Raw genomic sequence first — 27604 nt, 5'->3', positions numbered from 1 at the left:
AGCTCTTCACTTTGAAAATAGGATTTGACAGCTGTTCAGACCATTGAGCAGCATTACATAACAAGGCATAGTTCAAGAAGCAAAAAGGAAACCGACATTGAAATAAAGCTTTGGTGTGTGGGCTCAAGGTTGAATAGAACACACTTGTACAACACAGAAAGGAGTCACTGACAAGGCCATGTGATATTACCATAATGGAAATGTTCCGGCTTTTCCCACAGCAGACCTCTGAACTGTACATACATATTGCCAGCAATGACCTTCTAATTGAGCGTTTGTGTGGGAGAGAACTGTTTCTGCTAGACATCTGACTTCTTTTGGAGATGTTTTTGGAAGTCAAATATATGACTCTTCTTTTTTTCACAATGCCATTGCAGAGAATTTTAAATAACAATGAATCAGATTCTGCATCTGACCTTATTAGCAAGTCTAAAATATGTAATGCAGCTCACTAAAACTGGCTAAAGCATACTTTTTTTTTTAAAGAGCAAGTGGTAGGTGGTTTAATTTTTTTAGCTAGTTTTTTATATGCCAAAAAAAAAAAACAAAACCCCACTTAGGGTTGAGGGGGATAGTTCTGTGGTACAGTGCTTCTCTTACCCACAGCACAGGGGGAAAAAAACCAACTGTATAGAAAGCAGCTTAGGTACCAAAGTAAGAGTAACTCTAGTCTTACTCAATACTTTCTCGTGTATACAATTTGCTTACTAAACTATGTGTTAAGATTGAGAAATACCTGGATTATGCAACCTAGAAAAAAAGGAATATGTTTATTTATGAAAATTCTTCAATAAATCTGTTTGCTTTTAAGCAATACTGATAAAAAGCACATGGGATGCATATAGCACTAAAATGGTACTCTCTGTAGGCCTGTTTCTACTGCACAAATCAGAGGGTACACTTCTGGGGAAAGATTTTTAAAATATCAACTATTTTTTAGAGTGTACATATAATTCTTAGTAACCCAAATAACCGTTTTTGTGAATTAACATGTATATATAACTTTATATTTGCAAAGGACTTTTTGGTCCTTTTCCCAGCCCAAACTTGGTAAACTAGGTTGTATATCATGCAAACAGAATGCAAAGCCTCATAACTTGCATGAATGTTTGGGTTCATAAGTGGATATTATGGTTAGGTGTGGATACACACGTAATTTCTGTTTTCCAAAAAGTATTTAATCTACTGAATTGTCTCAATTTCACTTTAAAGCAAGGACATTGATTGAAAAGTAAGGTCCTTAATAATGTTTAAAGAAGAAAATACTACTTGGTTTATCTTGAAATATTATCAGTCACTCTATTATTTACTAATAATCCTTATACTTATCCTCAAAAAATGATCTAAAGATTATAATGCATTTCTATGACAAATGACAACAAAGTACATAGGGAGGCATGGTACTTAACATTTTAATAAAATAAATGCTGGTGTTAAAAAAATTAGGATGAATTGCAAATTTGAAAAGTCACCCTGTACAGAGTCAGCATTCTATATACAGAATAGATTCGTAAACTGAAGATCAGGATTTCTATCTTGAACACTTTTAGAAATCAAATACTCCCTTTTCTAACAAAGTAGATGACATTCTGTCTAATCTGAAAATACTCATGTCTGCATTATAAAGTTTTCAAACTATTGAAAGTTACTATAGAAATGCCAAATGCATCTCCTATTAGGTATAACTGGGTCACTTTACATACTAGTTCATGCTGTATATGCTCTGAATTAGAATGTGAAGGACACATCTCCAGGGTTTATACTGTGCTTTAAAATCCATACACATAAGTTATATCAACTTAAGTTATACCTTGGTGAAAGATTCAGGTACAGTGGATGAAACATACCAAAAAACAATTAAAAACAAAATACACACAAGGTGAAAGCAAATACTGAAACTGTATAGAAGTTGCTTGTGTCAGCACCATCAACAGTCTCACGGTAGCCATCCTCCTTTCATCATGGTCAATTCATTAACTGAGAAGAAAAGACAGAAACTATGGGAAATGCAGACCATCTGCTCAATCCAGATGCACTGCACATGTCTAACAGATAAGATCTAATCCTTCCCTGAAATAGCCAACAAAGGTATTTAGATGAATTTGCATCACAAATAAAAATAATTCTGAAATCATTATTAAATAACACCTTTTTAATATCAGTAAGGCTTACTAGTGTATAATTAAACAGAATGTTAACACAGTATAGAGAAAATGGGATTGGATTTCTAGTAGCTCTAGTGTGTACACACTGATTAAACAGAATATTAACAAAGTATAGAGAAAATGGGATTGGATTTCTAGTAGCTCTACTCAGCTATTCATAAAATACATCAGGCTTTTTAAAATATCATCTTTCCTTGAATAAAAGAACATTTTAGTCAAGTCATCCAGAAGATACCAGAAGATATTTAATACATTTCAAGTAATGAGCATTTTTAATAAGAAAAGGTTAAAAACAAAAATATTCTTACCTTGAAATTATGAACCTTTTCATATTTTGGAATTTGCTCATTTTCTTTCAGAGTCGCTCTTCTAACAAGTGATGTCAACTGCGAATAAGCAAAGAGTTTCAGAGGTTGCCAGATTGTCACAGATGACTTTTGAGAACCCAGTTTCATTCCCAAGGCTGCTATCAATAAATCTTGCTGACGGCCCTCTTGTTTTGATTTGTGAACTGCAGCTCTATTAGTTTTCCTCCCAGACCAAGACTCTTTGGATGGCATTTTGGAATTCAGAGCAAAGAAAGAAACCCTGTATTGGCCTGTGTCTGCCGGTGAACTCTATTCAGCTAACACATGAGCATTCTGCAGCCAGCACAGAACCCTAACCTACAGAGAGCTGAGGCCACGTCACACCACAGAGAGGTGCAGGAGGGTGATGAAGCACTTCTTCAAGAGAGGCCGACTAACCAGGCAAATTCTTCTTTCTTCCTGTTTTAACAAAATGAGGCTCTATATTTAAGCTTCTGAAAACTTAAAGAGTCTGAAGAGAAATAAAAACAGTCGATGCTAACATGTAAAACACTCAGCATTCTCTTTACAAACCCTTTTTAAAAGCCATGCAATTTTGATACATTCCTAAAAGCTTTCTTCTCTATTCAATAATGTCCATTCTGAATGAAAGATGCCTACATTCTGCCTGCAGTCAGTTTCTAGCAACAGACACCCTGTGAACCCTCTAGCAGGAAGGTAGGGGGAAGGGAGGGATTTGTCGGGGGAGGCAGAATTAGACTGGTTATCTCCTTTCTTACGGTGGCCAATAAAAATCAAGCAACAGTATTTAAGTGCTGTGTTCCTCAACTCACTGTTTCTCCCTCCTCTCATGTAAAATTTTCTTGCTGGCTCAAAAAAGAAAAGAAGGAGAAGAACAAAAAAAAAAAATCAGTGGGAAGATAATGAGCAATGAATGAGTCATACATTATTACAAAATGGAATTTTTAACCTATTAAATGCAGTAGAAAATTAATATACAGCACCATGTTTTAAAACAAATGAACATTCTATTTTCAGGTAATTGTGAAAAGCTGAGCCATATCATTCTTTGTGCATTATGCATATATTCTACACCTCATATCCCCTCTTCTTTGTGCATTACTGGCAGATATCAGTTAACTAAAACCAAATATAGAAAAACTGCTAACTATTCTAATAAAAAGATATTTAAATATGTCTCACATGATTCCATATAGAATAAAGAGCATGCATATAACATTGCTAATACTCTAGGGCAGTCAGCTTTGTTTGTACTATGTATATAGTTATGGATCTACATTTTAAAAAATCAACATTTTAATTTTCTAGTCATATTTTTTATTCATTGATCTTGAAGTGAAGGGTGGTAGCTGGGAATATCTGAGTTACACAGGTCCCAGATGTAGTGTAACTGTGTTTACCAGGTTCTTTGATGTTTGTACCAGGTTCTTTGATGTTTGCTGATGTAGCAAAGTGGGGAGATGTGTAAGACACTCAAACCCAGCTGTATTTAAAAGCAATAGCTATACTCTCAGTAAGGGACTATGGGAGGCTTAAATTTTTCCACTGTAGTTCAGAAAACATCTTTCACCTATTTCCTTGTGCTACAGTAACTAATTTTAATCTATTATAACTCTAATTATACTAAGAAAATCTACAACTCTCATATTGACATGACCTACAGGATGGAGGGTCTAGCTCAGTGGTGGTGTGCTTACGCTTGCCCAAAGACCTGGGTTCAATATCCAGCACAAGTCAACAAATTCAATTAACTTACTAGCATAACCTTTATAATCTATAGGTGGCACAGCCCCATGAATATTCTAGTTTAATTTGGGCACAGGTGGTCTTTAAACTATGTTAGGTATTTAAAATAATCCTTTTATAAACATAACCATTTTTAAAGTTTTGAGTCCTTTTTGTTCTTTTAAAAATATTTTAAGCAAATAAAAGAGAGATGTTAATATTTACATGTATTGGAGTCTCAGTTTCAAACTAACAACCATATGCCAATATGACATCTAAATTAGTCCTCATTCCAAGAGGAAAGACAATGGAAAAGGTTTTCCTTGCCTAACCTAAATTACTCTCCAGCTTAGAACTAATTTGTCATTACTTAGACGCACCAATTCCTTATGTATAGACACATGTACAGCCTAAAATGGTTTATACAATTTTTAGCTGCACTAATTCGAAAAAAATTACAAAGTTAAGCAATGTTCGTGTTTTTCTCCAAGCTCCTGAGTTAGAGAAAACAATCACATGTGTAACTTAAAAAAAAAAAAAATCCCAGTCTTTCAACTGAAATAACTAAAATTCAACCAAGCACAATAGTATTCATAATAGTCACCCAGAAAATTCATGTTCAGGTAAAATAAGCATTTTATTACTAAGAATACTACATACCATAGACTTGGTAGGTATTTTTTAACTTTTCTAGTAATCTAAAAATACTTAGCTGGGGCCTCAAAAGCCTGAGGCCCTGAATTCAAATCTAGTACTCAAAATAAAAAACAAATAAATACAAAAATAAAAAAGGAAGGAAGAAAAAAAAAAAAAAGAAATACAGTAACAAGGTCTCCTAACTGTGACATAAGGCAGTAGAGAGACCGAAAAGAATAGCTTAAGATGAAAAAGGTCTTAGGTACTCTCAAATGCCTAAGGGTTTGGTCAATGCTGTTTGTCAATATGGAAACAACTGTATTGTGGTAATGGTTTGGGGACAAGCCTGCAAAATACAAGCGTTATTCGTTTTAAAACTCTGACCTGCTACCAGTGTTCTGATGCCCAATCTCCATAACAAAAAATATGTATTACTCTTGCTTACATTCATCTGGCCATATCAATTTATTTAGGTACTGAGTACTTGCACAAACCCTAGTAAGGCATAATACTATTCTCAGTTTATAGATGAGAGAATTAAGGTCCACAGAAGTGAAATTCCCAAGCTGCATAGCTGCACGGTGGTAGAGCTGGGCTCTTAAACACTATGCTATATCTACAGAGCAAACAAGAGGAAACTATGGAATCCTTCCTTTACAAGCGGTGGATGGTTTGCACCAACCATATGTGATCTTGCTCACCTCTTCATTATCTTGGGGTATCATATTCTAACTCATATCACAGTTACCTAGGTAACTATTAATTTAGAATTGGGTCTTGCATATCTTCATATAAACCTTGATTTCGCATGGAAACTTGCACCAAAAAAAGACTCAATAAATATTTGGTTAAAAAATAAAACCAGTCAGGCACCAGTGGCTCACACCTGTAATCCTACCTACTTTAGGGGGTTGAGGTCTGTTGAGGTTCAAAGCCAGCCAGGGCAGGAAAATTGGTGAGATTCTTATCTCCAACTCACTGCCAAAAAAAAAAGAAAAATAAGGAGGAAGAGGAGGAAGAGGAGAAGGAGAAGGAGCAGGAGCAGAAGCAGTAGCTGTGGCTCAAGTGGCAGAGCACTGGCCTTGAACAAAAAAGCTCAGACAGCAGCACCCAGGCCCTGAGTTCAAGCCCCAAGATGGGCAGCAAAAAAAACGCATCAAACACATATACAAAAAATAAAAACCAAATGAAGACAGCTATTTTTATTAGGAGGCAGAGAAACTGAAGAATGAATATTGACTTTGGGAGATTTGTTGGTGCCTCAACTGCCCCATCTACATAATGTGTCTTGTAGTTCTTAAGACTATAAACAATAAGTGTTCAATAATGATTTACTATTATAAGTAAATATTAGCTGTAGATTATATGTAAATATAAGACAAAGCTCCTGCTCTAAGAAGGCATAGCATGACTGGAAAAACTTGTGTTATGGCCTGTACTTAAGTCTCCACATTCTAGTTCTAATCTTTTTTTTTTCTTTTCCAGTCATGAGGCTTGTTAACTCTGGGCCTGGGCACTGTCCCTCAGTTCTTCAGCTCAACGCAAGCATTCTGAGCCACAGTACCACTTCCAGTTTTCTGGTGGTTGATTGGAGATAAGAGTCCCATGGACTTTCCTGCCCCCGTTGGCTTTGAACTGTGATCCTCAGATCTCAGCCTCCTGAGTAGTTAGGATATAGGCATGAGCCACCAAGCCCGGCTTCTAGTTCTAATCTTTAAAAATTTACCTATGAAGATAGATGCTAATTGTGAAAGCAAGATTGAGGAGGATGGAAAGTGGAAAAGAGATTATCAATATCTTTTAAGGAGTAATCCTTGTAATTTTGCTTAAGAGTAATCCTTGTAATTTTGCTTAATGCTTCATTAGGTTGCTCAATTTACTGGTCACAATCATCTTGGGAAGCATGTGACATGAGAGTCACATAAAGTGAAGAAACTAGGCCTCACAAAATGACTTGACCTGAATCTATCTGTCTTTCTTTTCCAATGTCTTCCAGCTCTTTTTGCTACATTACAATCAGAGCAGGAGATAAACACAGGCAGTTGGGAATTCAGTGCCTCTCATGTTCTGGATTACAACAGAAGAAAATGGTATGAGTGGTTGGAGATGTAAACTGGCAGGGCACATAGCTTGCAAGGTCATTCTTACTGGAAACATCAGCTGTGTTTAGCTTTTTACTTTGGCTACGAGTCTTTGACCTGTCTTCAGACCTAACTCTGCTCATCCTTGATAGTGCTGTCACTTTTTTAAGTTTATCTGAATCAGGGTGACTGCTTCAGAAAAGGGCAGATTCGAAAACTATAAAAAGTTAAAGAAAGAAATTGCAGAAGACACTAGGAAATGGAAAGACCTCCCATGCTCTTGGATAGGCCGACTTAATATAGTAAAGATGGTAATACTTCCAAAACTAATATACAAATTCAATGCAATTCCTATTAAAATCCCAATGACGTACATCACTGAAATACAGAAAACAGTCCAAAAATTCATATGGAACAACAAAAGACCTAGAATAGCCAAAACAATTCTAGGGGATAAAGACAATATGGGAGGGCTATCCATGCTGAACTTCAAACTCTACTACAGAGCTATAATAACAAAGACAGCATGGTACTGGCCCAAAAACAGACCTGAAGACCAATGGAACAGAAGATCCAGAAATAAGTCCACAGGCCTACAGCCAGCTGATATTTGACAAAGGAGCCAAAGACATACAATGGAAGAAACACAGCCTCTTCAACCACTGGTGCTGGGAAAACTGGGCGGCCACATGCAAAAAACTAAAAGTAGACCCCAGCCTATCACCATGCATCAACATCAACTCAAAATGGATTAAAGACCTTAACCTTAAACCTGAATCTCTAAAACTACTGCAGGACAGAGTAGATTAGTTCACTACTGCAGTGAACTAATAGGCACAGGAAGGAACTTCCTGAACAGAGTCCCAGGGTCACAACAAATTGGAGAGAGACTCGATGAATGGGACTACCTTAAAATAAAAAGCTTCTGCACAGCTAAATCTATTGCAACCAAGCTAGAAAGACAACCAACTAATTGGGAAAAAATATTTACCAGACAAGGGGTTAACATCCTGTATATACAGGGAACTCAAGAAACTAATCCCTCTCAAACCTAACAAACCAATTACTAAATGGGCAAGGGAACTAAAGAGGGACTTCTCAAAGGAAGAAATAAAAATGGCAAAGAAACACATGAGGAAATGTTCATCATCCCTGGTGGTGAAGGAAATGCAAATAAAGACAACCCTGAGATATCACCTTACCCCAGTCAGAATGTCCCACATCCACAAATCAGCCAACGACAAATTCTGGAGGGGATGCGGAGAAAGAGGAACCCTATTACACTGCTGGTGGGAATGTACACTTATACAACCACTTTGGAAAGCAGTCTGGAGGGTCCTTAGAAAGCTAAAGATTGACCTCCTTACGACCCAGTCATACTTACTTCTAGGCATCTACCCTGAACAACAGGAACCAATATACAAGGACACGTGCACCTCCATGTTTATTGCAGCACTGTTCACAATAGCTAGGATATGGAAACAACCCAGATACCCCACCACAGATGAATGGATCCAAAAATTGTGGTATCTATACACAATGGAATATTATGCAGCCATTAGAAATGACAAAATAATGGCATTTGCAGGAAAATGGATGGAGCTAGAAGGAATCGTGTTGAGCAAGGTAAGCCAAGAGCAAAGAGACAAACGGTACATGGTCTCCCTGATAAGTGGATGCTAAATCCAAAATGTTAGGTGATACGACAAAACTAACAGGATTTAAGAAACAAAGAACTCCCACTCATCTGGTAGAACCACTACTAAATATCTCCATACTGCTGATCACATGTATGGTGTATATGTGTACACCGTTATATGTTATAGACTGTGATAGACAATTTGCTCCAGGAAAGTTAGAATGAACTTGTGACTTTAAATGAGCATCATTATTCCACAATACTGTGAAATTCCAGAAATTATGTAATCATTAATCACAATAAAAAAAAAAAAAAAGAACCTGGGGAAGGGAGGGAGGGAAGGGATGGTAGGGGGAAAACAATGGAGGGGGTAACAATGCTCAATAGGAAGTGTACTCATTACCTTACTCATGTAACTGTAACCCTCTGTATAGTATCTTTACAATAAAAAAACAAAACAAAACTCCGATCCTCTGGAAAAAAAAGAAAAGGGCAGATTCCATAACCCCTTTTTTTCTGCCTTTGTTGAAGCCATCTACAGGAAAGAGACCTATTAAAATGGTGAGGAATAGAATGGGATAGGGAACTGTAATGAAGAATAAGGAACAGAAGGTAGGATAAGTGACCTTTGAAAGGAACACATTCACCACTTTTGAAACAAAAAGACTCTACAGATCATATTACTTCCTGTTCATACAGTAATGATACTCATTTTCACCAAGTGCAGTCTAACAGGAAGTTCAGACTCTGAGACCAACCTGCCATTTACTGACCATGCACTATCCTTGGCCAAGTTACTAATTTACCTCAGCCTTTGTTTAAATATGTGCAAATGGATTAAAATAAAGTAAAAATTAAGAATCAAATGATATGATATGCAGGAAGAATTCTACATTATTTCTGGCACAGAAAGTAATCAATAAACAAATGTTTCTCCTCCTTTCCTTGCACCCAAGGATATATATTACCAAAATTTGAGTTAGTATTACATGTGACTATGAAGTGGACCCAAGTTCAATGTCCTCTATCATGTAAACTTCAGCTACACTGAGAACATCACTATTCTGTAATTTCTATTTTAGCTTGTCCTGGCAAGAACTTTCATGCTCACTTGCTAAAGTAATTCCATCAAATCCTTAACAAATTATTCACATTAAGGTACGTTTTCTTTTGTACATAGTCTTGTATTAATACATGACCAGGACTTAAGCCAAAGGAATAAATCTCTAATTACTAAATATCAGGACTTACTTGTAGTCATGAGGGTGTTTTCCAGAAAACTGGAAGGACCTCATGCGACACAACCATCCCCTCCTACAAAACTCTGTAAGGAGAGCACAGATGCATCAGCACAATAGTAAGTCAGTTCTGAACCTCAAATACTCTAGCTGGCAGGGCCTTGAGGCCTGGGAGAGTCACATAACTGGATTAACTTTTGGGTACATAGGTTTCTGATTCTGGTTTATCAAAATCCTATAATTTCTATAGAGTACTGAAAGTGAGATACAAACAACATAGCTTTTCGGAATTCTCCAAAATCAAGAAGTAATATGATTACCCATAATAATGGATTCAAACAAACAAAGCTCATTACAGATACACATATATACATTATATATACATACAGATATTCATTATTATCTTCACCTCCTGGTGGCTATCTTTAATCCATTTAAGCCAAGAACGAAATATATTCCAAGATACTTAACAACAATGTCAGTTTCTACTGACAGCAGTGTGACAATGAATGAGTGCATGTATGATGAAGTTTTGCTGTGAAACCAACTAATAACATAGATATAATTTCTATTTTATAGATGAAGAAATAGAAGCGTAGAGACACTATCTTGGTTGAAGGTCATCTAACTAGAAAGAGGTGAAAATAGGGCTTAAATTCAGGTTTCTATATCTTCAAATTCTATGTCTTTCCTTTTGACTATCTGACTTTCATATTATTTACAGTTGACATGCACCTTTGAAAAATTACTACTGCAATAGATTCACAGATCATTAATACTCAAGTACGTCTCAAATCACTAGGTATTTTAGTATTTCTTTGTTTGGTTGTTTGTTTTGACAGTTCAGGGCCAAGACACTGTTCCTGAGCTTTTTTGCTCAAGGCTAGTGCTCTACCAACTTGAGCCACACCACCACTTACAGCTTTTTCTGTTTATGCAGTACAGTGGAATTGAACCCAGGGCTTCATGCAAGCTAGGCAAACACTCTACCACTAAGTCACATATATGTGAATTTATAGTATCTATCAGATGAAACAATCACTCAAAGTTTCCAAAAGCACTTTCAGTCAAACATTAGACTTCTATTTTAGAACTTTAAAATTCCGTTATTTTGTGATAAATGTTTATGTTGCACAAAGTTTTATGATACAACCACAGTCACATCATAATTCCTAACTCAGTCTTTTTTTCCCCATTTCTTTAAAAAAAAGTTTTATTATGAAAATACCATACAGAGAGGAGTTACCTAACTCAGTCTTAATTACACAGATCCTTACCATTAACATAATGTCCACCAAAGAACCCACATAATATCCATGTGAACAGTAGCAGTAAGGCACATCAGTGCATTAATTTCACTGTGCTATGCTAAAGTACTAACGCTGAATGCTATATACTCTAACATCCTCCTCGACAGACTCAATACTTTTAAACATACATCTAAAAACCCAATGTAAGCAAAGTATAGCTGTAACATTCCTTCTTCCAAGAAATAGCAGAACAATTATAAACTTCATCGAAAACTTGAGAGAGATTCTTTGTCTGGTCCTAGGGCTTGAACTTGGGGCCTATGTGTTATCCCTGAACTTTAGTGCTCAAGGTTAGCACTCTATCAGTTGAGCCACAGCTCCACTTCCACCTTTTTGGTGGTTAATTGGATATAAGTCCCATAGAGTTTCCTACCTGGGCTGGCTTTAAACCACAATCCTCAGATCTCAGCCCCCTAAATAGCAAGGATTACAGATATGAGCCACCAGCACCTGGCTCTTGAGGGGAACTTTTCAACGTTACATGACCCTGCCATGCCAAGGAAGAGAAATGGAACTGCACACAGCTTGGTTTTATTTCCAATTCTATGCATGTTTGAGGATTTTCCTCATTAGTGGTCTTCTTAGAACGGAATACTGTACTCCTGGACACCAAAGGGCTATAGTAATTATTCATTTGTAAATCCTCAGAGAGAAGTAGTTTATAGTTCTGATTACTGGAAACAATACAGCTTTGGACAATAAAATGAAAGAAGATAGTCTTATCCTCCCAAATACTTGGTCACTGATGGTAGTAGTTATGTGATGATCATCATAATCAGTGTTCTTAATGAACAGCTGAAACCGACCAAAACAGGAACCTCCTCTCCATGCCTACCACCTATGGGCCACTTGAGAAATGTGTCATCATTTTGACTTTTTTGTTTTAACAAAAACTTTGCTATTCTGCCTGTAATATACTATTATTGTTCTGCAACAATAGAGAAGGTAACGTTAGATGTGCTCCAATACTTCACAAATAATGAACATTAAACAGTGCAAAATTTGTAAATCATAAATATTTTAGCTTTTTCAAAGAGACTGTAGTTGTAATATACATATAGAAAATACAACTAAAAGATTCAGGTTGATACTATCAGGAGTATTTTTATATTTCAAACTGCCAAGAGATTACTTCAAGTTAGTATACTTCAAGAAATATTTGCCCTCACCAATTTAACACAGGTAACCCAAAGTCTCAAAGCTAATACTTATATTTTTAGATTTCTCACTCCTCTGGTGACTTCTGTTGGCTAGACTGGGATGAAGCTTAAGTGATTTGATTAGTTTAAAAATAACTTGTTACAAATGTAATGAAATCTGAGCTGAAAAAAAAGCTTGTTTCAATATCTTGGAAGAAAAAAAGGAATTGTAGTTTGATTAGAATATTCTGGTTGAAATTTATTTAAAACATTCAGTTTAAGCCTAATATTGATGTTGATTCACAGGAGGAAGCCAACTGTAGAATTCAAACACACTTTATTACATAGAAAAGGAAATGGTGGCATAACAGGAAAATATTAACTTCCTCAAACAATTATGCAGGAAGAAGGATAAACAGGAGCATAATTCATACATGTGTGAACTGTCTACCTCACAGCCAGACATGAACTTGTCTTCTTTCTGTAATGTCCCTATGCTGACTGTTTTCCATCAAGATAATGATGCTTACAAAGGACTTTGTAATGCTTTGGAGCATTTTCTAAAATAAATCTTTTATATCTTGTCCATAATACTTCATTTTATGAGATTCTTGTTAGTTCAAAGAATCCTAATGAAATTAATAGAGAACTTGAACAACCCATAAGTTGGACACTCTTCTTCATGTAGGAGAGTCATCAGATTGGTTGTTTTTACTGTGTCTCACTCAACATCTTAACAGTAATTTGAGGCATCTGGATTAAACCTACAAGAGATCACTGTTACAAAATAAGGCAGAAAGTCAGACCTTGACAACTGGCTCCTGTGAGCAAGAAGGAGAAATCAAATGAAGCCTGATGCAATTTCTACCTTTTAATGACATTTCAACGTAATGAGGAGTATCTATTTGCTAATCTCCCGCTCCATTAAGGCCTTGTAAAAGGGAGACAGTTTACCCTAACCAAGCAACTAAAGATCTGAGGTTGATAAAGTTAAATACTATTTAAAGCTACCTGGCCAACTGAGACCAGGGATTTACTACCTTTTGCCACTATTTTGGTAGCAAAATGCCACCACTAATAGAAACTGAAAGTGATTAGGGATATTCATGAACTCAAGAGGGCTTCTCCAAACTTCTGAGAATGTACCTACAATTGTCAATATCAACACATTTTCAGTTACTACTGGTACTCTAGGAAGATATGTTATATTTATCTTTAAGCTTATTTATCTAAGTTCAAGCACAGGCTTATATTCCCTAAGGAGGCCTTAGAAAATATTTTCTGGCCTGAGGCCTGATTCTAAGAGAAAGGTACATTATCAAGAAATAATCTGTGAAGTTAAGTTGGTATTATCCTAGTGTTACTTTATACTAATTTCAATTATTTGTTTACTCCTACCAACTTAGTCTCATAAGACTATTCTGTTGTATGCTTTTTGTTTGTTTGTTTTTGTGCTGGCTCTACCATGTGAACCACAGCTCCACTTTCAGTTTTTTGGTGGTTAACTGGAAATGAGATGATAGTCTCATGGACTTCCCTGCCCTAACTGGCTTCGAATCACGATGCTCAGATCTCAGGCTTCTGAGTAACTAGGATTGCAGGTGTGAGTCACCAACACTTGGCTTTGTTAAGAAATCCACTGATGTTAAGAATTTGCTTAGCAGTAGAAAGCCAACACAGTGAGGATAGAACCCAGGACTCCTCAGTTCTCACTGCATCCTCACTTTCGGCTCTACTTCCATGAGGCCTGGGGAATCTGATCACTCAACATGTGATGAGGAGAATGCTGAATCTATGTAAAACTCAGGGTCATCAGAACCATCAGAAGCAGAAACATTTATAGCTGAAAATGACAGTGACTGACTGTTCCAAGTCTGACAGTTTGCAACATACAGAAAAGTATAATTGGTGTATAGGTCAACTTGCCTTCACTGTGACAAAATATCTAATCAATTAAAAAAATCATTTTAGGGCTGGGAAGGTGGCTCAGTGGTAGAGCACTTGCCTTGTTGCATGCCTGAGGCCCTGGGTTCAATTCCTCAGCACCACATAAGCAAAAAGAAAAAAAGCCAAAAGTGGCACTGTGGCTCAGGTGGTAGAGTGCTAGCCTTGAGCTGAAGAGCTGAGGGATAGTGCTCAGGCCCAAAGTTCAGGCCCCACGACCGGACCCCCCAAAAAAAATAAAAAAAATAAAAAATAAAAAAATCATTTTACTGGAGTTAGAACTCCAAGCTTAGAGTCTGAGGTATGCTCAAATCCTTTTTTTTTTTTTGCAGTCATTTTTCAGATAATGTCTCACACTCTTGCCTGGGGCTAGCACTGGACCACCAATTCTCTAATTCTCTTACCTCATTGGAGAGGTAAGAGATTACAGGAATATGCCACCACAGCAGACTTGTCCTTTGAGATAGGGTTTTGACAACTTTTTCCTTCAGTAGACCTCAAACCTCAAGCCTCTTATCTACTAAACAACTTACACTGCAGGCACAGCTACTAGAAGTGGCTTAAAAATCAACTTAAAAGGAGCAACGTTTTATTTTGGTTCATGATTTCAGAGGTTTCATCCCATAATTGCTTGACCTTATTGTTTTGGACCTGGGGCAGCATAGTAACTACGGCAGGTGTCAAGACTGCAAGGCAGTGGAGCAGGGGTGGGTGCAGGGGTGAGCTGAGGTTCACTATCCCCTTCAAGGGCACACTTCCAATGACCTATCCAACTCTAGACTCCATCTCTTAAAGGTTCCACCACCTCATAACAGCACTAGGAGCATAAACCATGGGTCTTTTGGGGATACTCCAGATTCAGACTAAAGTTAACCACCCTTTTCATGATTTTGATGGTGGTAAGCAAGGTGATATGTTAATTTTCCTTAGGCACATACAGTCTTTTGCCTGGTGTCTATCAGGGCAGCAGGCACAGCTATTACTAGCAATACACAATTTTGTGTCTTAATATTTGTAATGGAGATTCCAGATTGGTTAATACAATAATAATAAAAATAGGATGCATTTTATTTTTAAAAGAACATAAGATTTGGGGCACTGAAGATGTCAACTAAGAAACTATATGTACATACCCCACAAATTCACTAAATGAAAATAATGAAATACTCAAAATATACATGCATAGTACTAAGGGGCAGATATTAAGAAAATATATACTGCTTTCCTTCATATTTTTGAGAAATACCACAGAAAATAATAAACTGTTTTGTTACAGACCTGATAGGGTTGTTTCTGTTTCCTTTTTCTGCTTCGAAATTATAATAGACTTCCTAAAGTTTTACATAAACTCTCTTGAGTACTGAGTTGAAAAGAAATCTTCAGCTGCCTTGAAAATCTTGCTTATTTAGGAGACGAATGTCAACTTAGAGGTCTTTTGTCAGTTTCCGAGAGCTAAGCAAGCTTAAATTTTCACAATGAAATGCTAATATAAGCATTTTGAAGACTGAAATGATAAAAACCTGAAGTTGTCAACTAGAATTCAAGCTAGCTGTCAAAAATGCCAAAGTGTACAAACTTATCTTCAATAATGTGATGTTTTATATCATAAATCTGTCACCAATAATTTCATTAGTACACAGATAATATTAATAATTTTATAGGGTTCAATTACAAAAGTTTGAAATTCTGATATCTCATTACGTGAAATATACTGCTGTTTAATATGCTTAGTTGAATTACTGTCAGGTTTGCACATTTACGTGTAATTCACACTGTGGCACGGGTGTCCTTCTTTATACAGTAGTTCTTACTGATGTTGTTCCTAGGAAAAAAATGAGACTTTGAGATTGGGAAAAAAGCAGAAATGGAATTTTCACTGTGATGCCTGGTACCACCGCTGTAGTTCACACTTACCAGCTGCAGACCCTCTACAGTCCCCTCAACTGACCACGATAACAGCTGAGGCTGGACAAGGGCAGTATCAGCAAATAAAAGATTGCTGGCTAATTTCTGCCCAAGTGCTTCAGGCTCAGTCCAAGATCCCAGAAGAGCAGAGGTTCTTCCTCCCCATGAGGAAGAGTACTTCCTCACCATCTACTTCAATTTACTTTTAACTTAAGAGTCCTTAAGACAGAAACCTTAAACAAGCTACCATCCCTAAAAAACCACTGCTAAACACCTCATGTTCCTTTGTAGTTCCTATATCCCTAAATGATGATCTGAGAAATTTTACATGCTAAAATCTGATATACAATCTGATACCAGATGTTTATAATAAAAAACAAATGCAATAAATGTGATATTAAAGTATCACATCAACATTTAAAAATAAAAGTCCCAATAGAAATCCCATCACTGGTTATGTGAGGCTAAGGTAAGTGGGTAGGGGATTTTCAACGAAGAGGCAACTTTCTGGAGTAATGAAATGCTGTATATTTTGATTGGAGTGGTGGTTACATGGCTATAAACACGTTAAAACTTTTCAAACTGTGCATGTGTGCACTTTACTATATATAATTTATATATCAATAAAAGATCGCTTTTGAGAAATTCTTAAGAAAGATGAGGATATATGCTTATTTGTAAAGTTTCACTGTTAGGAAGAAAAAGAGAACTTATTAAGAATCTGGGTAGCAGCCCAAAGCCATTCTAAAGGTAATAAGCAAGCTACAGCCAGAGCAAGGATCCCCTTCTGCTGAGTGGATGAAAGGAAGGAAGGTGCAAATCTCTTAAGAAGGTGCTAAACAGTCTGCAGTTTATATAAAGGCCTCTGGTTTGAGAGCAGAAGTGTACTGGAGGTGAACTTTTTACCAAAGATTGTTGGCAAATAAGCTACAATAACTTAGAAATTATCAAGAAAATACTTATATTGGATGAGATGTAAATTTAATTAAGGTGGGTCATCATCAAACCTACAGCATTTAGTGAATGGTTTATTTATAGAGAATGGTTTTAGAAACTAAGGAAGTTGGGCTTTTTCAGTCAAGTAACTGACAAACCACAGTAAAAAAATGGTGTAATAGTATAGCTGTCCCTTGATATGGCTGGGGGACTGATTCTATGCTCCCTATGAATATTAAAAATCCACAGATGCTCAAGTCCCTTACCTAAAACAGTATCTATTTGTACATGTGTACATGTACTTTTTGAATGTACACAACTTCCAGCTTAAGAGATTACTTATAACACATATGCAATGTAAATTTTATGTAAATAGCTGTTAGGCTGTGTTATTTAGGGAATAAAGACAAGGAAAAATGATAGAGATGGATTTAATAAAAACTACTGTTGAGTGGTTGGATGAGTCCAACATTGTGGATCAACAGAAAGCTGAGTACACATATAAAAGACACACACACGCACACACAAACACAAGCTGGGCACCAGTAGCTCATGCCTATAATCCTAACCATTCAGGAGGCTAAGATCTGAGGCTCACAGTTTGAAGCTAGCCGGGGGAGGAAAGTCCATGAGACTCTGGCTCTAATAAACTACTCAGAAAAAGCTGGAAGTGGCACTCGGGCTCAAGTAATAGAGTGGTAGACTTGAACACAAAGAGGCTCAGGTCAGTTCCCAAACCCTGAGTTCAAGCCTAGGAATAGAAAAAAAAAATCAAATTACTGCAATGTAATGTTTCAAGTTCCAGCATTTCTGACCAGTTCTAATAACTTGAAAGAGGTCCTAACAGAATGAATTTGTGAGGCCACATTAAAAAAAAGCAAATTTCCATCACTTGTGTAAAAAAAAGCTTCATGGCTTGGTTACAATTGTCCGGTCACTCTATAGTCCTTACATTAGGAGTAAAAATGAATGAGTCCAAATAAAAAAGGGTAATATGATAAAGAAAAAAGGAGATTAGATTAGAGTCCAAATAATTGAATTTGGGACTATTGTAGGGATTTATTACACAGAGCTATTCTTTCAAAATTGTCTATCATGCATGAGCAACAAGACAAAGCCAAATTAAGCTCAACTGTTTCATCTTGCTTTGTATCATAAAACAGTGTTCTACCCCTAAAAGCCAGAAGAGAAGATTTTGATCTGAAAAAGACAAGTAAAGTCAGTTTTGCCACTATTGATATTTCTTCTACCAAAATGACTCTGAAACAGCAATTTCTAATAGCTTCTTTTCCAATCTTCAAGTCAGTAATTAAAGATTAATTTTATTTGTTCATTGGCTCTGATACAGAAAATTTCCCCAAACTGCAGCTGGCTTAGAAAATTACAACTTGGTCTTCTGTTCTGAATTTGGCCTGGTTCTTTGGAGCTGAGGAACTGATGTGTTTATCTTCCATCTTCCTCTTTCCATCTGGTTTTCCTTAGTGCCTTTCAATAACTAATCTTTTCTGTAGGTGATAAGATGGAAGGACAGATGAGACTCACATGTAAAATATCCTAGGCCCTCTTGGGGTTTTAATAATTACAGCATGGAATTCTACAGTGAAGTCTATATATTTCTAACATATGAGTAGTAGCTATGAACTTGGTGAAGCATTCCTTGTCATCTTGGCTTCTTTAGACACACCTCTAAAGAGGTGCATTAGCTCATACCCCCACAAATTATTTTGTAACACAGATAAATTTTTTTACCCTCAGATACTTTGTTTGGAATGAGGAATGACCTTCCCTGCCTTTAATGCTCATTCTAATGTTTCTAGTTCATAAAGGGGAAAAGAATATTAAGTCAAATTACAAATTACAGATTTTGTTCTTTTTTTTTGGGGGGGGGGAGGTCCGATTGTGGGGCCTGAACTCTGGGCCTGGGCGCTGTACCTCAACTCTTCAGCTCAAGGCTAGCGCTCTACCATTTGAGCCACAGCACCATTTCTGGCTTTTTGCTTATGTGGTGTTGAGGAATTGAACTCAGGGCTTCATGCATACAAGGCAAGCACTCTACCACTGAGCCACCTTCCCAGCCCTAAATTACAGATTTTGTTCTAAATCTTAGCAAGGATTTCTATGATAGCCTTAGATTTGGCTGAACTCAGAAAAATCTATGTATTTATTTATTCGTAAGTAAGTCAACACTATTTATGTAGCTAAAACAGAAGTGAAAGAATACTGAGGTGCTAAACCCTTGAAACGGGGTCAGATGCCCTCATTCCATAATCATTTATTATGATCTATTATTCAGAAAAATCAGGTTTCTTGTTCACAAAGGTGTTTCCTGTGATCTGCTGGAATATTATAGCAGCAAATTCAAACAAAGGTGAATCCAACTTAGTATTTATTGAACTTTTTATAATTCTCTATATAAAAGGTTACTTTCTGTTCTCAAGACATGAAGTGTTCATTAAATAGAACTAATGAAATATTAAAATGTAAAGTCTTTGAGACAGGCTTACATTGTATATAGTTTTTATCCCTTCTAGAATGTAGGGCATTTGTTTGTAAATAGGAAACATACAATAAATCCTGAATTAAATGCATTTTGAAAGATGAGTTAGTTCTTGAGAACTAAGGGAGAAATAGGAATAATCTTTCTGACTTGTTCATAATTTGTATAAAGTTCAGGATAACTTCTGAATAACATTTGTTCATAATTTGTATAATATCTAAGATAACTTCTGAATAACATGAAGAAATTACTTACATAAATGCCTCATAAAACCATTTTAAAATGAAGTATGAAGATACGAAAGCAAAAGGAGATCCTTGAACTAGTTAAGAGTTAAGAAATATTGGTGGGCTGGGAAGGTGGCTCAGTGGTAGAGCGCTTGTCTTGCATGCCTGAGGCCCTGGGTTCAATTCCTCAGCACCACATAAGCAAAAAGAAAAAAGCCGGAAGTGGCACTGTGGCTCAAGTGGTAGAGCGCTAGCCTTGAGCAGAAGAGCTGAGGGACAGCGCCCAGGCCCAGAGTTCAGGCCCCACGACTGGACCCAAAAAAAAAAAAAAAAAGAAATATTAGTCTGAACATAAAGCACAGTTCAATAAAAGTTATTGACAAGAAAAGAAGCAGACTTTATGCCTTACAGTCGAGGGAAAGAGTTAAAACAACTTCATACTAAAATACAAGTATCAGAAAATACTATATTTTATCCTGTTTAGAAGGAGGTGGTAGGCAAAGACATGTTTCCTGATTAAGGTAGAATTATCACTATATTATCTAAAAGAGAAACTTTACTTTCATGATGAAACAGTTAGGAGACTTTTGCTATTTTCTTGTAAATGGAAAAGACAGTCCAAGAATCAAAAATACCTTCTTTTTCTTTTTTCTTCTTTTTGGTGTGTGTGCCAATACTGAGGCTTGAACTCAGGGCTTGAGCATTGTCCCTGAGCTATTTTAAAAGCTCAAGGCTAGCCCCCTACTCCTTGAGCTACAGCTATACTACTGGCTTCCTGATGATTAACTGGAGAAAAGCGTCTCACAGACTTTCCTGCCTGGACTGGCTTCAAATCTTGATTCTCAGATCTCACACTCCTGAGCAGCTAGGATTACAGGTGTAAGCCACCAGTGCCCAGCTATCAAAACATTTTAAACAGCTGGACACTGGTGGCTTACACCTGTAATCCTAGCTACTTAGGAGGCTGAGATCGGAGAATCTCGGTTGAAAGCCAGCCTGGGCAGGAAAGTCTATGATACCATATGATACCATCATCTCCAATAAACTACTCAGAAAAAGCTGGAAGTGGTTCAAGTGGTAGCGTGCTAGCCTTGAGTAAAAACAGCTCAGGGACAGGGCCCAGGCCTCCAGTTCAAGCCCTAGGACGAAAGTCACTACGTTGAAAACAAACTTTACAACTTGGGGGTGGGAGGTGGGTCAGGAGTTGGGAAGGTGGGGCAGGAAGGGATGGTAGGGGAAAAACACAGGAGGACATAATAATGCTCGATAGGAAATGTACTCACTACCTTACTCATGTAACTGTAACCCCTCTGTACAGTATCTTTACAATAAAAAATATATACTAAAAAAAAAAGGGAGAAAACAGAACCTGATAGTTTTAGATAGTACTTGGAGTAATAAATGGACATCTGGTTTATAGTTTCTCTGATCTAACATACCAATATTGCTTCATGTAGCATCAAGGAAGATCACATTAAAGAGTGTCATTCAAGCTCAATGACATCCATATGCTCCTTATCAGATATTGGAGCAAACTAAGAATAGGAAGGTAAGAGCTTGTTCAAATTCATATAACTGGTAAATAGTAACTATGTAGTCATCAAAAAACCAACCTCTGGTTTCCTCAGCAGGACATTTACAGATATTAAACACGCTATTACAAGTACTATCCACAAGTTGCAGTCTTACTCATAATTTACTAAACTGGCTTTTATACACAAATCAGTGAGTCTAAGCACATTTCGAAGTTCTTGAAGGGCCTATTTGTCTTCGGATCCCAATCTTTACAAAGTACAGTAGAGCCTTGCGTAAAGGCAGGGCTAAGAAAGAAAATGAAGAGCTGGAGCAGAAACAAAGAAGGTCCAAAAAAAGAGGTCCAAAAGAGGGTGAAGGTTCAAAATCATGAGCATAGTAAGGACACACTGCTTCATGCCTTCCTTTCTCAATCAAGATAATGTAGAGATGGATTAGGTGCTATGTATTTTAAAACAGTGAAAACTTTAAGAACAGCTGCTTTGTTAGAGACTAAGCTAATAACATACCAGATTGCTCATGCCCATTTTGTTGTTCCATTTTATAGAGATATCCAAAGAATTCCAGTCATTGTGGCAATGTATGGTAGGCTTCAATTACATTTCAACTGCAAAGTTCAATATGTATGTAGGCTAAAGATTCCAAAGAAGTCTTCCAAAATGTGAATTTAAATGTAAAACAAATTCCTTAAAGATAAATTATAGAAACATGCCAAACATTACATTCACTACAAACTTACAGAAAAAAATGTTTTATACATGTACATGTTATTTAGCTTGTTCAAGGTCCATAAAATCAAAACACTCATTTTGCACACCCTTGCCTCCTAGGCATCTTTACAAGTGAGATGGTTAAGTTCAGATGACTAATCCAAAGAGAAAGACATTCTGCCTAGAATCACATTCCTAGCTCACAGTATTGTTTATAAAATGCAAATTATATATTTGATTTGACAGTATCCATTGTTCACAGTTATATAAGACATTTTCCACATCATATTTTTGGGAGATTTAAAATTATACAATTAGTAAGTATGAAATTATTATTAAAACTACTGGTTCCATATTTTTTGAGGTAAACTTATTATATTTACTATTTAAATCCAGTTCCAAGATAAATAAAAAGAACTAATAAAGCTGGGCTATTGGCCAGTCTGGACTGCTAAGTTATGCCATTTTAGACAAGCATATTCTGGGGGGAGATTTAAAATTATACGATCAGGAAGTATGAAATTATCATTAGAACTACTGGTTCAGTATCTTTTGAGATAAACTTAGTATATTCACTACTTGGAACAAGAAGACATTCAAATCTAGTTCCAAGATAAATAAAAGAACTAATAAAGCTGGGCTCTTGGCTAGTCTGGACTTCTAAGTTAAGTCATTTTAGACAAAAAGGAAGTCTGGCTTCTCAATATGCTGCAATTTCACAATTAACTGCATCACAATGCTTTAATAGATTTTTTTTCTCCTCTATGGTTCTGGAGGTTAAATATGGGGCCTTGTGCTTGCTAGGTAGGCATCCTACTTCAAGCCAAAAAGTAGATTCTTTGGTGTATGCTTGGCTGGTTTGGATCACGATTCATGTAGTTACAAATTCCACGTAGGTAGGATAATCGATATATACTACTGCATCTACCTATTGATTGAGAAATGGATCTCAAGTTCATGCCTGGGCTGGCATCAAACTGTGATCCTCACATTGTCTGCCTCCCAATCACAATGTTTTAAGATTTGTAAAGTTTCCAGTTGATAGGTCAAGTTTAGTAAACAGTAAACAAGAAAAATGGTATAGCTATCACTTGAAAAGAAATTGTTTTCCCTCGTAACAGGCCATCAGATTTCCCAGAGACAAGGAACTCACAGTTACACAATTTGTGGCCAAAAAAAAAGCTTTATGGCAACGAAATCACCTAATGGACCACTCACAAAAATTTAAGATGCACAACTTACAAAAACACACACATGTAAAAGTCTTCGTCAATTATGAAACAAAGACCTTAAGAGATTACCTTATACAAAAATTTCCAGAGTAGTGTTCATGAAACAGTTTTCCAAAAATATTCTCAGCAGGGTGATTCAAATAAGTCTGGGAGTCCTACTGGAGAATCATGGTCACATTAGGTCATTAGTAAAGGCCTATAGAAAAAGAGCAAGCTTTTAGGGCAGGGCATGGTAAGCTCATCCTTGTGATCCCCGCTATGTAAGAAGTGTAGTTTGGAGGATTATGGTCTCAGGCTGGCCTGGGGGGGGGGGGGGGAGCCAGACATTATTAAAAAAAAACAAAACTAAAGCAAAAAAGGGACATATGTCAGAATATGTGATTCAAGTGTTAAAATGCTTGCCTCGCAAGTGGAAGGCCCTGAGTTCAGACTTCAGTACTGTGCCCCTAAAAGAAACAGGCTTTTAAAATTTATCCATCCTGGGGCTGGGAAGGTGGCTCAATGGTAGAGTGCTTGCCTTGCATGCATGAGGCCCTGGGTTGATTCCTCAGCACCACATAAGCAGAAAAAGCTGGAAGTGGTGCTGTGGCTCAAGTGGTAGAGCACTAGCCTTGAGCTGATAGAGCTAAGAGGCAGCACTCAGGCCCGGAGTTCAGGCCCCATGACCGACAAAAAATAAAAATAAAATTATCCAACCTATCAGAGTGCTGACTGTTTTTCTGAGGTAAGTATGTGTGATTCATGTTCTGCAGAAAACCCCTGAGCTCCTATGAAGAAACTTGAGTCCAGACAGACTAGCTGATAAAACTAGTTTGACAATAAACTAAAAAACATCTTACTTTCAGGGCTCTATTAGAGTATTCACTCCTTAAAGGATCACAGACTATAAGAACCACATCTTAGAGATCATATAGTCCAATGTTGTTCTAGTAATGGCACAGAAATATAATCTCAAAGGAACAAAGCAGCTGACCCAACAGGACACTTAAAATCCATTCTTCTAGCAGTAAAAGCACCTACCTCTTCATTACAATATAAGCATTTTCTCTAAGACAGTGTACTAACTCATATAAGGCCAATATTTTTTGCCTCTGAAGTAAAGGCAACATAGACAAGAGGCACTTTAGCTATTAAGGATCCATTTAAAGTATTATTAAACCATTATTGTGTTAATAAATATTTTACATCAATTAAATATGATTGTCTTTACTTACAAATGTCATCCACTGTGACAGGGAATCAATGTTTCAAGCTGTTGAACAGGTCATCATCCCTGTCCTGTTGGATGACACCTGTAAATAAAATAAATCTATTTTTGAGTGAGATTTTTAAGCCAACTAGATTTAAGATGCATGCAGTTTCTTAAAAAGTTGAAAATATGATCCTTAATAATGTATTGCTGGAGAAGTATACTTCCCAGTGCCAATTTCATTGTAGTTATCACTGGCCCTTAGCACAAGACAATCCAGGGAATGTAATATAATGCTGCCAGAATACAAAAGCAATCATGTCTCCCAGCATGAAAGGGGTCCTCTAGGAGTTATCTAGTCAGTCTTCTGCCTTTGTATCAGTTCTACTCTGGAGAAAGGAAAGCAAGGTTCTGTTAAGTTAAATAACTCACTTAATATTATATAACTAAATGTCTAGCTCATACAGATTATCATTAGGTGATCAACTTTGAAAGACTTATTTTGTTAATGTTGGCATCAAATATTATAACACATGAGTATAGAATATATTAAAAGTACAAGCATTAAAAAATGCTTTGGGGCTGGGAAGGTGGCTCAGTGGTAGAGTGCTTGCCTTGCATGTATGAGGCTCTGGATTCGATTCCTCAGCACCACATAAGCAAAAAGAAAAAAGCCGGAAGTGGTGCTGTGGCTCAAGTGGTAGAGCGCTAGCCTTGAGTTAAAGAGCTGAGGGACAGTGCCCAAGCCCAGAGTTCAGGCCCCACTACCAGACCCTCCCCCCACAAAAAAATGCTTTGGGTAGAAAGATCAAGCATCAGTGAGAAAATGGGAATGAGATAGTGCAAACAACACTACTGAACATAACATGCATTTGCCATTTTAAATTCAGGCTACTTCCAAGATTTGTGGTTCCTAACCAATGTAAGTATATGAAAACAATTTTTAAACAAATTTCCTATAGGCTATAATTTAAAACATTTGGCTTCTCTGTAACCATAAAATACACTAATCTAAGTATGATCTGCCAGAAACTAGAATTTGGGTGGGACAATAAACATTCTAAATTCCGTAACTGTGAGTATCTGAGGAAGCTGCCTTGAGGTAATGTGGCTGTGATGATAATCTACTCATACTGAGGGCCAAGCACTCCAAGTGTTTTATACAGACAATCAATCCTCACAACTGGTTACTTCAACTTTACAAGTAACATGATCAAAACAAACAAATTAAGTAACTTGCAAACAAATCTATCTGGTGACAGAATCCAAACTTAAACTCTATTACACTTCATCTAGTGACCAAAATTCTTAAAATAACAAGCAAATTCATAAACTTCTAATTAGAACACACAAAACTCATGTAAATTTCACACAACATGAAATATAAGAAAGTTTTCTTACTCTCTGGAGAAAAAGGGATCTAAGGAAAGTAAGGAAAATTTCAAAGGTAAAATATTCTTAATGCCAAACTTGTTCATCTGAAAGACATTTTAATTAAAACATGACAACTAAAACCTTAAACTAAAACTTAAAAGTAAGACTTTTTGATCAAATTACTTCTTAAGAGAACTCTTCCTCTATCCTGGAGATAGATTTCCCAAAATAGTTAATAGTTAACAGACTAAATTAAGTCATATAATAAACTTGCTAAATAACTACAGCCAGGTACTGTGGCTCACACCTAGCTACACAGGAGGCTGAGATCTGAGGATTCTGGTTAGAAGCCAGGCCAGGCAGAGAAGTCCCCATGAGACTTTTATCTCCAAATAACCATTCAAAAACCTGAAGTAGCACTGTGGCTCTGGTGGTAGAGTGCTAAACTTGATCACAAAGAGGCACAGGGACATTATCCAGGCACTGAGTTCAATCTCCCACAACCCCCCCAAACAAACAAACAAACAAAACAAAGCTAGAACTACTTGTACAGTAAATTACCTTTAAGGGAAACAAAAAAGTAATGTCACCCCTCCATTTCTTATATTACCTGCTATCTAATCTTGGCTGTAATTTATGCTTCTGACTAAAACTCCTAAATGTTTTTACTAGAGGACATTTTTCCAATATAGTTTTGAAACTAAAACTGATAAAATAGGAAGACATGCAGGAATTAAAAAAAAAATAACACGCCTATTTTAAAACAAGACCTAAATAATGTATGCAAAGCTTAGCACTACAAAAACAAATTATGAAGAAAGCATTCACTTTTTAAAGCACGTGTTGAGAAATGAATTGTGGTAATAATAGCTCTCTGAAGAAGACCCCAAACAGAAAAAGATACAGTGTGGTTTCATGGTAGCTTACCCTTTTCTCAGATACCCCATCCTGGCCTGTAGCATCTCTCTCATCATTTGTCTCTTTCACGATTGCCATATGTTTTTTGTATGCTGGCTCTCTGTTTAAGGTTGTGTATCCTACGTGCTCATAAATTGGGTTTATCGTCATCTTGGCAATGTATTCTGCTGCCTTGGTTTCAATATAGAGAGTAATCAAGCCATCAGTCACCAGATCGTGGATAGACTCAAAGCGTTTCTCCCCAACAAAGTGCTTTCCATCGTAGTAGAGCCTGAAGTTTCTGGTTTGACTTCCAAATCTGCCTCAATGAAATGGGAAAGATGTTTTTAAGAAAAGTAAGCAAGTGAATTCTCACAAAATTCAAAATCTAAACAAACCATTGCATTGTTTGCTTTGTGTATGTCTCATTGTTTAAATTAGCTGTGTTTAACCTCCATGAATCATATGGCATATATAAAATGAAAACTATTATTTATTTATTCACTCATTCACTCATTCATTTATGTTGTTAACAGCACTGGGGTTTGAACTCCAGGGCCTGCAGCCCTTGACTTTTACTCATTGTTTTTGGAGATTGGGTCTTGTTTCCTGGCCAGGCTTGCATCTGGGATCAACCAACCTATGTTAGACATCCTTATCTAACTAGTAAGCACCACTGTGTCAAGGTCTTTGTTGAGAATGGGTCTCTCAAACTTTTCTGCTTATGCTAGCCTCAAACTGTGATCCTCCCAATTTCAGCATCCCAAGTAGGCAGGAACCACAGGGGTTCCTGGCAAAATGAAAACTTCTGAACACAAAAAAACCCATCTGCAGTAACAGAAATAACTAGTGAGAAACATGCTGATCCAATAAAACAAAATTTGTTTTTATTTGATTT

At 36.7% G+C, this 27604-nt stretch overlaps 1 protein-coding gene across 5 annotated transcripts in view; it reads right to left on the bottom strand.

Annotated features, from left to right (window-relative positions):
• The window catches only part of Chn1 (chimerin 1), a 157817-nt gene that overhangs the window by 41073 nt on the left and 89140 nt on the right, over positions 1–27604 (bottom strand). For 2 of the 5 annotated variants that reach the window (XM_042694228.1, XM_042694227.1), the window contains 2 exons: positions 26737–27025; positions 2474–2551 (listed from right to left, as the gene is read on the bottom strand). In XM_042694228.1, the coding sequence (XP_042550162.1) occupies positions 2474–2551; positions 26737–27025 (367 nt within the window). Of the gene's footprint in view, positions 1–2473; positions 2552–2911; positions 3151–21813; positions 21847–24460; positions 24526–26736; positions 27026–27604 lie in introns of those variants that run through there. The other 3 variants (XM_042694230.1, XM_042694229.1, XM_042694232.1) reach the window with 3 other exon arrangements.

Source organism: Dipodomys spectabilis, unplaced genomic scaffold, assembly GCF_019054845.1.
Source record: "Dipodomys spectabilis isolate Male_0828 unplaced genomic scaffold, ASM1905484v1 ptg000174l, whole genome shotgun sequence".
NCBI classification, from domain to species: domain Eukaryota; kingdom Metazoa; phylum Chordata; class Mammalia; order Rodentia; family Heteromyidae; genus Dipodomys; species Dipodomys spectabilis.
Note: the sequence above shows the minus strand (reverse complement) of the source record. Positions and strands in the feature narration are given on the sequence as shown.